Here is a 14386-nt window from a genome sequence, read left to right as displayed (position 1 = left end):
CTTCTTACACTTTTGAACTTATTCTGATAACATCACACCATAACCCTGTTTCTTCTTTCAGTTTCTGTCTTTAAGGAAGTCATCTGAAGTTCTGATGATCTTCAATGACCTTAAGCACGTGTGTACCAAAATACCTTTTCCCTAAGGACAGGTTAGAAAAGCATCTGAAGATGGCAGTGGGTGAGTCCAAAGGGTCTTCATTTCCTGTAATAAACTGTATTTGGTTCACAATTTCTTTCTTTTTAAAAATTTTGTTCTAATTAGTTATATGTGACAGTAGAATGCATATGAACCCGTCATAATTTCTTTCTGTTGTAACAGTGTATATTTGTTATCCCCCCACTTTGTAAATCCGCATTCCACGTGCCCACTGGTTCATATCTGTAGGGCAGGGCGACAGTCTCCAATGCCCTTCACATCAGCCCTTGAAGATGGGATACCACTCCAGCTGTCAAATACAGACTTGTCATGCTGCACCCAGCTTTCAGGGCCAAGAGAAAGAAATGGACGCATGCAGTCTTTACCTCAAAGCCTATCATCCTTCTTTGTTCAACAGCATGAACAAAATGGGACAAGATAGGGCAACTAACGTGAAAGAACAGACATCAAGGAAATAGTAACTGCCACTAATGATGGATGCAGACTGAAGTGCCACACTGCTTTAGGGTGGTACAAAAGCAGGCTGGGTTGAAAGCCAGCCTTTGGCCATGCCCTTTAGCAACCACAGGCACTTTGGTTTCACTCTCTCTGCTCACTGAGCTGCCTCCCTTATCTGCATCTCTCCTTATCCCTCATCTCTCTCTGTCTCTGCTTTTTGGCCCACTACTTTCTTCTAATGGCCTTCATGTGGGAAAGATGGTACCGGGTCCCCTTTTTGAATAACTCATTGCTTGATGAGTCTCCTACTCAATGTTCTAGTTTCCTTGTCTGTGGGGAATAGTTGTGCCTACCAGAATGTCTCCTTAGAACGAATGCAAAAAACCAGAGTATGTTTCTACATACAGGAGTCATTACCTTAATTTCTATAATATAGGCATTTCTCATTTTACAGTTGAAAAGAAAGCACAGTCCCTCATTGATCTGGCCTCTGTGGTATGTGCTTTTCCTCCTTGTCCATACAGATCATCGACAGTACTGTGAGGAATCACCACCATGCCACAGACCAGGACAGTGAGGTTCAGAGAATTGAGGGAATTATCTCAAAGTTCCATATTTCTCAGACAGTAAAAGCCAGGTTTTATCATTATACCATTCTGTCTCTGTTGCAGCACTGTGGAACACAAAAATACAAGTCTGCTCCCCAAACAGAATTATGTAAGCCATTTAATATGAAGAGATTGCAAAGTGATTTCTCTCTTTCTCTTTTTTTCTCTTTGTCAGCTGAGACCCATGGGATCGCCTCAGTTTCTTTCCGTGTATCTGATGCATCTGCTTTTCTCATTGGTACACTCTGCAGATTAACTTGAACTCATTATCTTTGTATTTAATCCTTAAAGAAAACTCAAGGGATTAGTTAGGAGCGGGAGTCCCTTATTTATGGAATGACAGAATTGGCTTTTATTCCCAAATATATTCCTCAAAATAGTCAGAAATTGGATAGGATTCATTATGCTACTGAAATTATTATTGCTACTACATTTTGCTGCTAATATCTGGGTAGTTTCAGGTAAAATTGTACCCAGACTTTGTAGCCCATTGTCCCTGGAATAAAGAGAAGGGAACTGCAAGCCATTATACAGAATGTGGGTCTCTTTGAGAAAGGAGCAAATATTCTTGTTCTGCCATCAGATGTTACAAAGGCTACAGATATATGAATTTATCTCTTTGGCCCTGGGCTTCACCTTCCAAGGAAGTAACTGCAGTCTATAAATCTCAAATTTCTAACATTTTGTTATTGAAAAGCTTTAATTTTTTAAGGAAAACCTTAAATATTGCAAATACCTTGCAATATTGGACACTGAGTCGAAGAATGTCACTGTAAGAAATCCTAGACATAGCAGGAAGGTGTGGAGGGAAAGGTGGGTGGGGTCAGACCTGAGGGAGGAAAAACAGGGGGGCAGAGTAATAGGAGGGGCTGTGGCAATGGCAGTGCTGTGGGAGAGAAGGGATAGGTGGGTGGGCGTGGTTGCACTGCAGCAAGGGAGGGGAGGGGCACGCCCAGAGGAGGTGGGCGTGGTGGGCTGCAGGGAAGGCTGCAGGTTGCTGGCCAAGGGATGCACAGAGGTAGTTCCTGTCTATCTCTAGTCTGAGTAACCCTGTTTTCCTCCTCCTTCTTTTCCTTTCTCTTCTCTCCTTCCTTCCTTCTTTCCTTTTTCTTAGTTTATTTTGGCTCACTTGCCGACTTGATAAAGATGCCACTTATCCACTTTAGAAGAATTGTCCAGGGACAGGAGGAGAGAGAGAGAGAGAGAGAGAGAGAGAGAGAGAGAGAGAGAGAGAGAGAGACTGAGACTTTTCCATTAATAGACATCTTAAGTGTCTCCCTACATAATTAAAAGAAGTTAAATGACCCATTTTTGGTTGTTGTTGTGTCTAGTTTTGTTGTAATCAAAGAAAGATACCTCCACAGGAAGGCAATAGAGGGTACACTCAGGGCACGGGGCACACCGCTGGGTGGTGTGGAGAGAGGCAGTGTAGCATAGTGGTCCCTACCAGATGAGCGAGTCTGGGGTGGTCAGCGACTGCTCTGCCTTCACTGTGCAGCACAGCAGCATGGGCGTGAAACACAGCGGTGAGTGCTTGAAATGTGGTGGGTGCAATGAAGAAACTAAAATTAACATTTCATTTTTTGCTATTTTTTATTTAATATTAAGAGCTGATAATTTTTTCAGTTACTGGGAAAATACTTAACAAGTTCTGGGAAAAAATCATAGATATGTGAATTTACTCTTTCAGTAGTAAAATCTTATGAAATCTAAAAATAAAACAAATATTTGTGATAAAAATTTAGCATCCAAATTGAAATTTACAAGCCTGAATATACACTGTATTTTAAAAGCTTGGTATACGAAAAAGAACGTGAAATATCCTCATAATTTTTATATTAGTTAATGCCCAAAGAATAATACTTTAAACATATAGGGCTAAATGAAAAGTACTATTAAAATTAATTTCATCCATATCATTTTCACTTTTTAAATTATGGCTTCTAGAAAGTTTGAAATTAAATATGTGGCTTACTCACATTCCAGTTGGTCAGATCCACTTTATATGCTTTAATTTCTTCATCAATGTTTTAGGGAATGAAAATATCAATTTCTTCCAGCGGTGGTTGTGGCAACAATACAGAATGACTGCAAACAGCTGGGAATGCTCACCACAGAGCTATGGGTTTGAGGCCTCATTTCCACCTTTACTTTCTCCATCTCAAAACTGAATTTTAAGATAGTCTGTGGATCACTCAATTGATTCTCCTAAAGTTTATGAAAGTAAAGGAGACCACTGATTATACCCCTGGACCATGGCAGGCAGGCATGTCAATGGTTTGCCAAGTCAATCTACATTCTTTCCATCTCACAGATTCCTACTTTATGCCTTTAGGAATGATGTAATTCCATTCATCCATTGAATCTTTTATTGAATACTTATTTGTAGGGAAATCGAGATTGTGTAATTTTGTTTCTTAATGGTTATAAGCTGGTGATAAAAAAATGACTCACATTATATGACAGTGAAATCAGTTTAAAATTTCAAGTAAGATACTATCTATCTCTGAAAATTAGTAATTTCAATTGTACATATGGAATTTAAAATTCTCTCTCATAATTTTTCTACTTTTCTTAATTATTGCAGTAGTTTTAAGGGTTAAACACTTTCTTTATGGTTTTGTGTAGTCTTTCTTTGTTCCTTACAATTTCTAAGTTTCACATGATTTGGAAAACAGGAAGAATGCAATATTCCCTTAATAAAAGAAAAACTAGAGCTGGGGATGTGGCTTAAACGGTGGCGTGCTTGTCTGGCGTGCACGAGGTGCTGAGTTCGATCCTCAGCACCACAGACAAATAAAATAAAGATGTTGTGTCCACTGAAAACTAAAAAATAAATATTGAAAAATTTTCTCTCTCTCTCTCTCTCTCTCTCTCTTTTAAAAATAAAACTATTAGAAATTAACAAGTTAGATTTCAGAAGACTGGCCATTGGCAGATAACACAGAAGAGAAACCACCTTTTCTCTTCTCTAAATAAACTGCATGAATAATCTATTCATTCAGTCTCACAGTACTTTGATAAATAAGCTAACCTTGAATTTCCATTGCTTCATATTATGTGAAGCACAAATTATGCTTCCTTTCAGCAGTTCAATTATTTTCCTAAAATAACTCTTTGAATTTGTGAACTTTTCTTGGTTTCATACAAATAGTCAAAGCAGCTAAAGCTTAGCGAGTTCTTCCTAAGTACCAGGCATTGTTACAGGTCTTTTACTGGCATTCACCCACTGAATCTCTAAAATAACCCCGTGAGATAGCATATAGGCAAATAGCAGTCCCCTAAAGACGTGCACATCGTGATCCCCAGAACCTGTGAAAATACTATTTATGTGGCAAGGTGGCATTAAGGCTGGGGAAAAATGAAGGTTCCTGAGCTGGACAGGGAGAGAGCCAGGATGAACCAGGTGGGCTCAGTGTGATCACAAGGGTCCTGATGAGTGAAAAAGGCAGGCAGGAGAGTCATCAGGAGACTCCATGCTGCTGGCTGGGAGATCCAAGAGGGCCACAAACCAAGGAATGTGGGCAGCCTCCAGAAGCTGGAAAATACCAGGCAAGAGCTTCTTCCCTAGAGCCCCTAGGAAGAAGGCAGCTCTGCCAGTTTAGCACAATGGGATTTGTTTCAGTTTTCTGCTCCAGAAAAGTCAGATAATGCATGGGTGTTGCTTTAACTGTAAGATAATACGTGTGTTGTTTAAAACGACTTTGTGGTAAGTTACCACAGCAGTGATAGGAACCTAACACAGGTAGGCACCTGCCTCATTCCCATTTAGTAGACAGGGATAGGGAAACCAGGGCAGAGAATCTAAATAACTGACCCAGGGACCAAACAGACAGTAGGTGCTTTAGCAAGGGATTTAAACTCATTGACTCCAGTCCTCAACCCTTAGCAACACAGTAGAAAGCAGGAAAGGCAAAAGGCATTTTATCATGTGGATTCTCAGTGCACAGTTTTCTTCTCAGCATCTATTTGTTTTCCAGGTCTCAGTTCCATTGCCGCTTTTTAGGGGATCCGCTCTCTGACTGTTTTGATGAGGCTGGATGCTCAAAGGATGCAGCCTTTGTAGAATACAATTCTCACTACCAAAGTCCTTGTCATGATTATAATTTTACATTTGTTTGAGTTCTAGCTTAGCCATCAAAATGGACACTTCTTGAAGCAAGCCACATACTGTATATTGTTCCGTGTGCCTGTGTGCCTCTCTCGGTTGTCTACTGAATTTCCCATGTTTAGACAATCTGTGTCAAATTCACCAGATGCACATTGAATTTGTTGTATATGATCTTAAAAAAAGAAAACAAATTCCAGGAGAATAAAGTAGACTTTGAGAAATGAACTGGGTCAGTCAGCTTTCTGTGACTGTGACAAAATAGCTGAGATAATAAACATAGAAGAAGAAAACCTTAATTTTAGTTCACGGTTTAGGAGTATTCAGTCCATGGTTATTTGTCTCATAGCTTTTGGGCCTCTGGTGGCATAGTACATCATGGTGAGAGTGCAAGCTCCTTACCTCACAACAGACAGAAAGCAAAACAAGGAAACAGGAAGTATTCCAGTATCTTCTCCAAGGGCAGATCTAAATGATTTTACTCTCTCTAACTAGGTCCTAATACCTTTCTTTTGTTTTGGGTTGGGTGAGGGGTACTTGACCACTGAGCCACATCTCCAGCCCTATTTTGTATTTTATTTAGAGACAGGGTCTCACTGAGTTGCTTAGTGCCTCACTGTTGCTGAGGCTGGTTTTGAACTTGCAAACCTCCTGCCTCAGCCTCCAGAGCTGCTGGGATTACAGGCATGCACCACCTCGCCCAGCCCTACCACCTTTCAATAGTGCCACAAGCTGGGAACCAATCAATAGCATGGGCCAAAGGACAGCATGCATTTCAGATGCTTTAGCCACAAGCAATTCATTTCCATAAAAATAAAATCTGAAAAAATAAATGACTTCTCAGAAGAAAACTTGTTGATACCTTATGGAAATGCTGCACTCACATCTGACTTGTCAGAAGATGCACCTTATCTTTAATCATATTGTTCAGTTTTCACAAGAAGTTATTATATAAAAGTATGTTTGTGAATAAGTCTAAAAATCACTCATCTAGAATGAAAAGAAACAAAATCAAGAATATCAGATTTTTTTTATATTTGATTATATTTTTAAAATAAAGGGCATCTCATTACCAGTGACTAGCATTCATACATTTCTTAGCCATAAAACTAAATACTTCTATATGGTAATAGCATCTTTTTAACATTTACACTATGGCTGCCCCTGAATACTTATATCCACTAAGGTATAATGTTCTCTATTTTTGACATATATTATTTTATATCCATATCTACATATAGGTATGGTGCATTGTTTTTGGTTTAAGTTTCTGTATATCACTCTACAGCACACACACCTGATTTTCTGGTTTTGCATGATCATTATGTTGGTTTTAAAATTGAGCATTTTTCCTTGTTCATTATTATCTCCAAATAATATGGTGTAATTTGGAGAACTATAAATATGCAATATTATTTGAATGAAATCACACCAGAAGTTATTTGAGTTTTGTAAGGCTTTGCCTCAAAGATGTGTGTTGCTAATTACTAAGCTTTCAATCACATTCAATTAATTCTTCCACCCATGGAGAAGACACTTAATTCATCTGTGCATTTTCTGTGGCTTTGGGATTCAGCTGAAATTGAGTTCACACGGAAAAATAACTGCCAAAGATTCTCTGGGCTTTTAAGCTCCCTGTTTCACTTGTCTGTAGCCGACCATTTAAATCACTCTCCATTATAAGGGCTTTTTTTTTTTTTTTCCCTGAGGAAACTTACGTTAGTATATTCTGGATCCACTCTCACTAAAATGAAATTAGAACATTAACTCAGGACCTAGAGAGCTTAGAAGTTTTTCTTCCTCACATGCCCATTCAAAAAGACAAAATCAGGAAAAAGCATGCTAAAAATTCCTTTGCTAAAGTTTCATTAGATTGAAATATTTACTAGAGCAGTAAAAAGAGAGATTGTTTTATTTTTTTGAAGTAGTTCCCATAGTGTATCCATCTCTGGTCCCAATTTTATTCCCTGGATACATATGTAAGCAAATGTATGTTCCAAATATGTGGAATTATTATTATTATTATTATTATTTTACAAATAATTATTTCCTTCATTTATCTTCCTTTCTTATCCCAAGTTTTCAAAGTGTTCGAGCCAGAAGAAAAGATCTCTACTTAAAAAAATAAAAGTAATAAAACCAACCAAATTATGCTGTCTATGTCAATAAATCACAATGCATTTCACTTTTATGTAGAATTATATCAAAAATGAAATAATACATATGTAAATAAATAGAAGATAAAATAAGTAATTCAAGTAGAAGCTTGCTGATGTCCTCACTGGCCGCTGGTGTTTGGCCATACTCTCTGTTCCACCCTTTTAGGGTAAATGTGGAACAACTTCAGTAAAATCCGCAGTGAATGGACCCTGTATGCTGAGTGCATTTCCCAATGGGTATGAATTCTCTTTGGCACAGTGGACTGCAGTGGACCTCTGGAACTGTATGTTAGCCTGCCTTAGAAGACTTTATGGCAGGATAAGAATCATTTGGGGTGTGATTCTATGAAAGTAAACATTCTTGTGCTTCCAACAGACAGAACAGATAGCCATTCCCATTTAGCAAATTTGGAGCAATGAACCAGTATGCCCAGGCTATCTGGGCTTTTACTAAGTGCGAGACTTGAAACTCTGACCCTAGGTCTTCTGACTCCAAATCTAGAATTCATTCTTCAACAACAGCTCTCAGAATCTTATGTAAACAGCAAGCGCCCAGGAGAAAAGTCCAAGTTCTGTTGGCTCTATTTAGGGACAATAACAAAAACACACTGTAGAGTGCACAGTTAAAAACAGGAGATTCCTCTGTGGTTGAGGTCATGCTGTTCACCAGACAGGGGCTGGCAAACGTCTCTGTTAGTGGTCAGACGCTGAATATTTTAGGCTGGGTGGGCGGCACATGGATGGTCTCTTATCTTTTCCCCTACTCTTTCTCCTCTTTATCTTCTTCCTCCTCCTCCTCCTTCCTCTCCTCTTTATACTTAATTTATTGGTTTTGTTTTATGTCATTTGAAAATCGTAAAAACCATTCTTACTTATGGGCTGTAGGGCTACAGGTACAAGTTGGCCTGTACCTAGCGTAGTTTTCAAAGCACTAGACCCAGCAAATTCTAGAGCACCAAAGGAGGACTTGTCATGCAGGTCTTGGGGCATAACCCAAAGTCCCTGGCTCTGGAAGGTCTATAATGAAAGTGCACATCTTTGATCACAGCAATTTCACCTCCTGGACTCACCACACATTTAGGCTATTATTATTTCCCTCTGTCCCTGACTCACATTAAAGACGAAATCATGTCTGGCTTGCACTACATCCTTGACGTCCCCGAATTTAAATCTTTTGGTTTCTATATTTCGGAGATGCCTCAAAATGCTCATGGATTAAAAACAAACAAACAAACAACAACAACAATGACAACAACAACAACAAAGTTCACTCTTGAATGGTGAATCTGTTGTGTGGGAATGGCTTATATAGCCAGAGTGAGACAAATACCCTGCCTGGCAATTGCTTTGCATTCTCCTCTTGCTCCCCCCCTCCAAAGTACCAGCAGATAAGTACTCTTTTTATTGTGGGAGGAAGGGAAAGATTTAAAAAAAAAAAAAAAGCCAACTTCTGGATCTGTGATGAATAAACGATATAAGGAAGCATGGGCATTAACCAGAAAGTAGAGCTCCATAAGTTAGACAATGTCTGTCTGAGAACTTTCACAACACGTGATATAAAGGGAGTAAGAAAAATAATTTGTAAAAATATTTCTGTTAATTCTCTCATCAGGGAGGAAAAAAAAAACTTGTATGAGAGATAAATGAACAAATCAGAGGAACTCTTCATTTTTCCCAGTTCATACTGACTGCATTTCCATAGGCCACTGCAATGCTCTCAGATGCTGAGATGTATAAAGAATTACCATAGTTAACTTTGATGTGTAACAAGTCTCTCCACTTTGGACTCCCAGGTGAACTACTACAACCATGGCAGCCCAAAGCCCATCTCTGAATAAAGATTCAGAACCTGGACGACAGAAATAAGACTCATGAGGACAACCTTCCATGCTAAGGATCTGGGTGCCAAAACCTCGAACCTTATGCAGGGCACCCACATCCACACCTTTGTGTTTACCTAGACAGCTTTCTCTGTTTAACCTGCTCCTGGTAAAGAGTTAAGAGAACAGATTTATCAACTGGGATTTTCATGCTTTAAAAGTCAAATTATCAACAGGTCTATCAATTCAAGGTCCATCTGTGAAAAGCTACCCACCACGGAGGCAAAAAAGCCTCTTTCCCATCTACCAACGAGATAGAAAAAAATATGAATAGTAAAATATATAAGCAATTTAAAGTGAAGTTGCATAGCTGAAGATATGTTAGAAAGACTATATGATTTACTGTCAAAAAGACTTACACACAGTAAATATTACAGGAGATCAGAAGAGAGAGATTATTTATTCATTCATTAAACATTTATTGGCATTTACACTGTGCCAGGTTTTACTCTTCCTTAAATATTTTCTTGAAACTCCAGACTCACGTATGCGACTCCCTCCTTGGCATCTCCATGTACAGACCTAACAGGCATTTCAAACCCAACATCCTGGCAATGAACTTATATTTTCTCTCCAAAGCTCCCTTTCCTGTGCTCTTCCCTCTCTGAAGGACAGACTGGTCCTCCAGACATTCAGTACAAATCAGCACAGTCAACCTGACTCCTTCCCTATTCGCATACCACACTCAACTTCTAAGCAAATCTATTGGTTCTACCTCTGAAATATATTCAAGATCCAACCACTTCCCACAACCTTAAGAAAAACCGTAAAGGAGCACTGCAGCATTGCAATAGCTTCCTTACCAATGGTCTCCCTGCTTCAACTTTTGACCTTTTATAGTCACAGGTCCTGGGACTTCCCTGCTCAGGGCGCTATGAATTCATGAGCACACAGTTCACAGAGCATGGTATTCACGAGCCACACTCCTAAATATTAACTCCTGAATTTCTACAATAACTGTACCTGGTAGGTTCTGTCACTTGCTATGTTTTATCATGGAGAAGTGAAGGCCAAGAGGACAAGTCATTTGTCAAAGAGCACACAGCTCAGGAGTGGCAGAGCAAGGACTCAAACCCTGACGTGCTGGCTCCATGCTCTATCTTCTGTACCTGCTTCCTCCAATGGCTTCCTTTTCCACTCTTGGGAAAAGCCCACACTTGGTGACTACACCCTGACATGGTCTGTCTCCTATCACCTCCCTGACCTCTCCTTGGTCACCTGGACACAGGCCTCTCACTGCCCAGCCGTCCCAGCTTCTGTTCATCTTAGGGTCTTTCGCCCGAGTTGGCCTTCTGCTCAGACATTTCCCCCAGGGGAAGTGGCATGGTTTACTCTCTCACCTCCTTGGTCTTTTCTCAAATGTCATTCCTTCAGTTAGGATGTGGCTTGCCACTGTACCTACCGAACCTCTTATGAGCATATCTAGGCACTGTTCTTAGCTCTCAGCACATATTTATTACACCCACACAAAAGCTCAGGCTTGTTGGGACTACTCTCCCCATTGTACAGTATGGAAAAGAGCCCAGAGGTGTTAAAACAGCACCCCCAAGGTCACACAGGAGACACGTGGCGAAGCTAGGATTCCAACCTAGATGCTCTGGCTCCAGAGCCTGTGACCTTACAAAAAAATCAATACACAGAACGTGGTGACTCATGGGAACGGGAAGGCGAGAAACCAAAACCCAAACCAAACCAGAACAACAGGACCCAAGTTGGAAGGTGAAAGCTGGAGGGAGAAGATAATGAGCAGCCCAGAGGAAATGTTCAAGTGCACAATGACTCTCATGAGCCCATTTTACTCCAGGTGTCCAAGATTTTCTTGTAAAAGCCAGTTTATCTGTTTAACCTTATTTCCTTTGAGACGTGAACAGAGCAGAGAGTAGACTGGCTCTGGAAATCTCTGCTCCAAGTGTGATGTGGAGTGCTGAAATTGGGTATGTGATGTTCAACCTTTCTGAATGTCTGCTTTCTTTCAGAAATCACAGAAAAGAAGAATTTCTGCACATTCCTTTAAACGAATTTAAACTCTCTAATTGACACATAAAAATTATACACACTTAGGTGCTTCCCTGTGAAGTTTCAATATGTGTACGTGTTGCATAATGTTCAAATCAAGGTAAGCATGTTTCTCTCAAACACTTATCATTCCTTTGTAGTGGGGATATTAAAAATCCTCTCTTCTACCTTTTTTGAAATATATAGGACATGATCATTATCTATAGAAAATTCTTCATCACTCCAATTAATGTCAATGAATTGCATAAATCAGAAGGTTCCTTGAAAAACTATTAAGTCATTAAAAGATTCTTAGTTATTTTGAATTATATCTTTTGCATATTTCTAGCTGTAAAGTTCTACAGCCTAACTAGTAAAATTAAAAAAAAAATGATGGCTATAATAAATGAGCATGTCCACATGAGCATTTCACATAGCTACAGAATGTGAATATTACTCACAAGTTACACTTATAAGACAAGTTCTCTTTGACCTTAAAACTATTTCACATCTTTTAAAAATTGAACTTATGAAAACTTAAAGGAGTAATGAGTATGGCATCATTTCTACTTAGTGTTTTTGCTTAGAGATCATCATAGCCCCAAATTCAAAAGCAACAGTGCTTTTGGAAAATCAATATTGATTTGCTGACAGGAATTGACATAAAGTGTTTCAGTTTGGTAATAGAGGCAGAGTCCAAGCAAAATGAGTGTCATTTAAACACCGTTAGTGTAACAGGTATTTTTTTCATTTGTTATTTACTACATCCTTGATGTTGGAACATTGAAATCTAAGAGAGAAAATTTGACTTTGCTGAAATCACCTAGATGTCAACACCTTTCCAACATTGCAAACTTAAGCACACCACCTATGTCCTAACAGGATTTCAGTGACTAAGCAGATCTCTTCCTAAACCTAAAGTAAGGAAGGGCTCTATCCTCTACTTCATTCCTGCTGACCTAGCAGATGCACCATCAGGAGCGACATGTCTGCTACAATTAAAGCATAGGCAAAAATGTAGTTTGACAAGTAGCAAGAAGTAGCTTTCTAATTAAAACACCACACATTCCACAAAGCTCTCAAGACTTCACTCTGATTTTATGCCTCAGTTAAGCATTTTGAAAAGGCATCTCCACTGTAGAATCAGACATAAAAGCCCCAGCTCTCCTGAAGTTAGAGATCTAACTACCTGCCTCTACAAAACTTGATTGGTTCTATGGTACTGAAAATCTACTCTGGGCTCTTCTTTCAAATTAAGAGTTATAAAAATAAAATCCACTTAATTAAACCAAATCCAAACTCATAATTTTTTTTTTTCCTGCAGAAAAGTTAACAGATAAAATGTTAGGCAGCAAAGAATTTCTAATAGACTTACAAACTTCACATGTTTATGACAGATTTAAGAGAAAGAAATCAGCTTTTTGAATAGTAGATATAGTTCTGGGACAAATTCCCCTAATCAGTACAGCAAAGTAGCAAACTCTAGGATATGGTTATCTTGGTCTAAAGCTGAACACCACCTCCAAAAAAAAAAAAAAAAAAAAAAAAAAAAAAAAAAAAAAAACCCAAGATCTTAAATTGCAATGTGTCCATAATAATAGTTCAACCAATGGATTCTGCTTTCGGGGGATACCATACCATTATGATGAGGGTTCTGGGTCTACTCATTTCATCGTCACTCTCCAGAGGCACAGTTTCGTGGGATGTTTCCTCCTGGCGTCGTCTACAAATGTGTGGACAGCTCCTCTGGACCACAGAGCGAAAAGCTTGAAGCAGAACAATGCTGGCAGTGCAGCCCATCGCTGCATCCTGGAGCCTACAGAATAAGTTCTATGTTGATGCTATGTTTGAAAAACAGTGGCTCCTTGTCCCTGCAAACAGCCTACACTTCAGCTGCAGCCAGCTCACCCTCCAATCACTTCCTCCAGCTCTGATCATCTGATCACGGCCAAATAGCTTGGATGCAGAGATGGGAAAGATTTGATCCACGGAAACTGAGCACACTCAAGAATATCAGAGCTTGTTGCCCAGAGTGTATTTCTCAATTCATTTTGAGAGCAGGTTTTATGTTCATTGCAATGACGCTCTTCGATTCCTGTCTCAGAGGTTTGCACAGATGTGTCTTTCCCACCCAGACATGCAAATAATAAATCACTCCTTCAAACAAAACAACTGAAAATCCCGCTTCATCCTGACATCCCTCCCCTCTGCCCCAAGGCAGATAAGCATCATATAAAGAATTGAAAGGATTTTTTGTTTTTAATGCAAACACTTCCTGGAGGAAATTTTGCTGGACACCTCATTAAGTGATTGGAGTTTGACTTTTCATAGTTCGTAAGTTCTAGAAATGAAATTGGCTCATCTGGAATGTAGAGTACACTGAATCAAGATGATTTATAGAAAGCATGCACGCGTTCACTAAGCCCACGTGGGAGACACCAGTGTCACTGTGATTTCCTTTCAATAGCACAGTTGTTCTGTTCCCACACATGCAGTTCTGCAGCCTAATACATTTTTATATTTACATAGGCGGCTTGCAGGACTGAAAATATCTCTATTACTGAGGTCACTCGGAGTGTTCCGCCAGGCTGGCCTCTTAGAAAAGGCAGCTGTGAAGCATTTTAACATCCTATCAATAAGAATTCAAGCCTTGGGGAAGGACTTTGAGGTCTTTGATAGTTAAGAGTCTAGTATTCCCTGACTTCTGCAAGACTAGTCACTTAGGAGGGAACCAAAGAGGGATGCTCAGAAATCATGTGACCCATCTGGAATGGCCTCAAGATGTAATGGTACACTGAAAGAGAATAGGACAGCAGGGGATACTCACACTAAAAATATCTCATGGAAAATGGATTTTGCTTACAAATGAGGAAAGTATGAAATCCCCAGTAGGATTTGCAATGTTGGAATCTTTTCTGCCAAGATAATTCTTTCAGTGTAACTCTTAGAGATTTAAAGGGGGAACAAAAAAAAAAAAAAAAAAGGTTTTCTTTGGTCTCTGTGCTCCTGGATGTGGGGGTCCTGTAGGAAGTTTTGGGC

General features: G+C 39.4%; 1 protein-coding gene across 3 annotated transcripts in view; it reads right to left on the bottom strand.

The window, feature by feature from the left end:
* Dock10 (dedicator of cytokinesis 10) overlaps positions 1-14386 on the bottom strand; it is a 236055-nt gene that overhangs the window by 172949 nt on the left and 48720 nt on the right. For 2 of the 3 annotated variants that reach the window (XM_076866402.2, XM_076866404.2), the window contains exon 1: positions 12986-13162. The exons of the other annotated variant lie outside the window; for it this stretch is intronic. In XM_076866402.2, coding sequence (XP_076722517.2) covers positions 12986-13147 — 162 coding nt within the window. In that variant the 5' untranslated portion in view covers positions 13148-13162. Of the gene's footprint in view, positions 1-12985; positions 13163-14386 lie in introns of those variants that run through there. 3 annotated transcript variants of the gene reach the window in all.

Source organism: Callospermophilus lateralis, chromosome 9 (assembly GCF_048772815.1).
Source record: "Callospermophilus lateralis isolate mCalLat2 chromosome 9, mCalLat2.hap1, whole genome shotgun sequence".
Taxonomy (NCBI): Eukaryota; Metazoa; Chordata; class Mammalia; order Rodentia; family Sciuridae; genus Callospermophilus; species Callospermophilus lateralis.
Note: the sequence above shows the minus strand (reverse complement) of the source record. Positions and strands in the feature narration are given on the sequence as shown.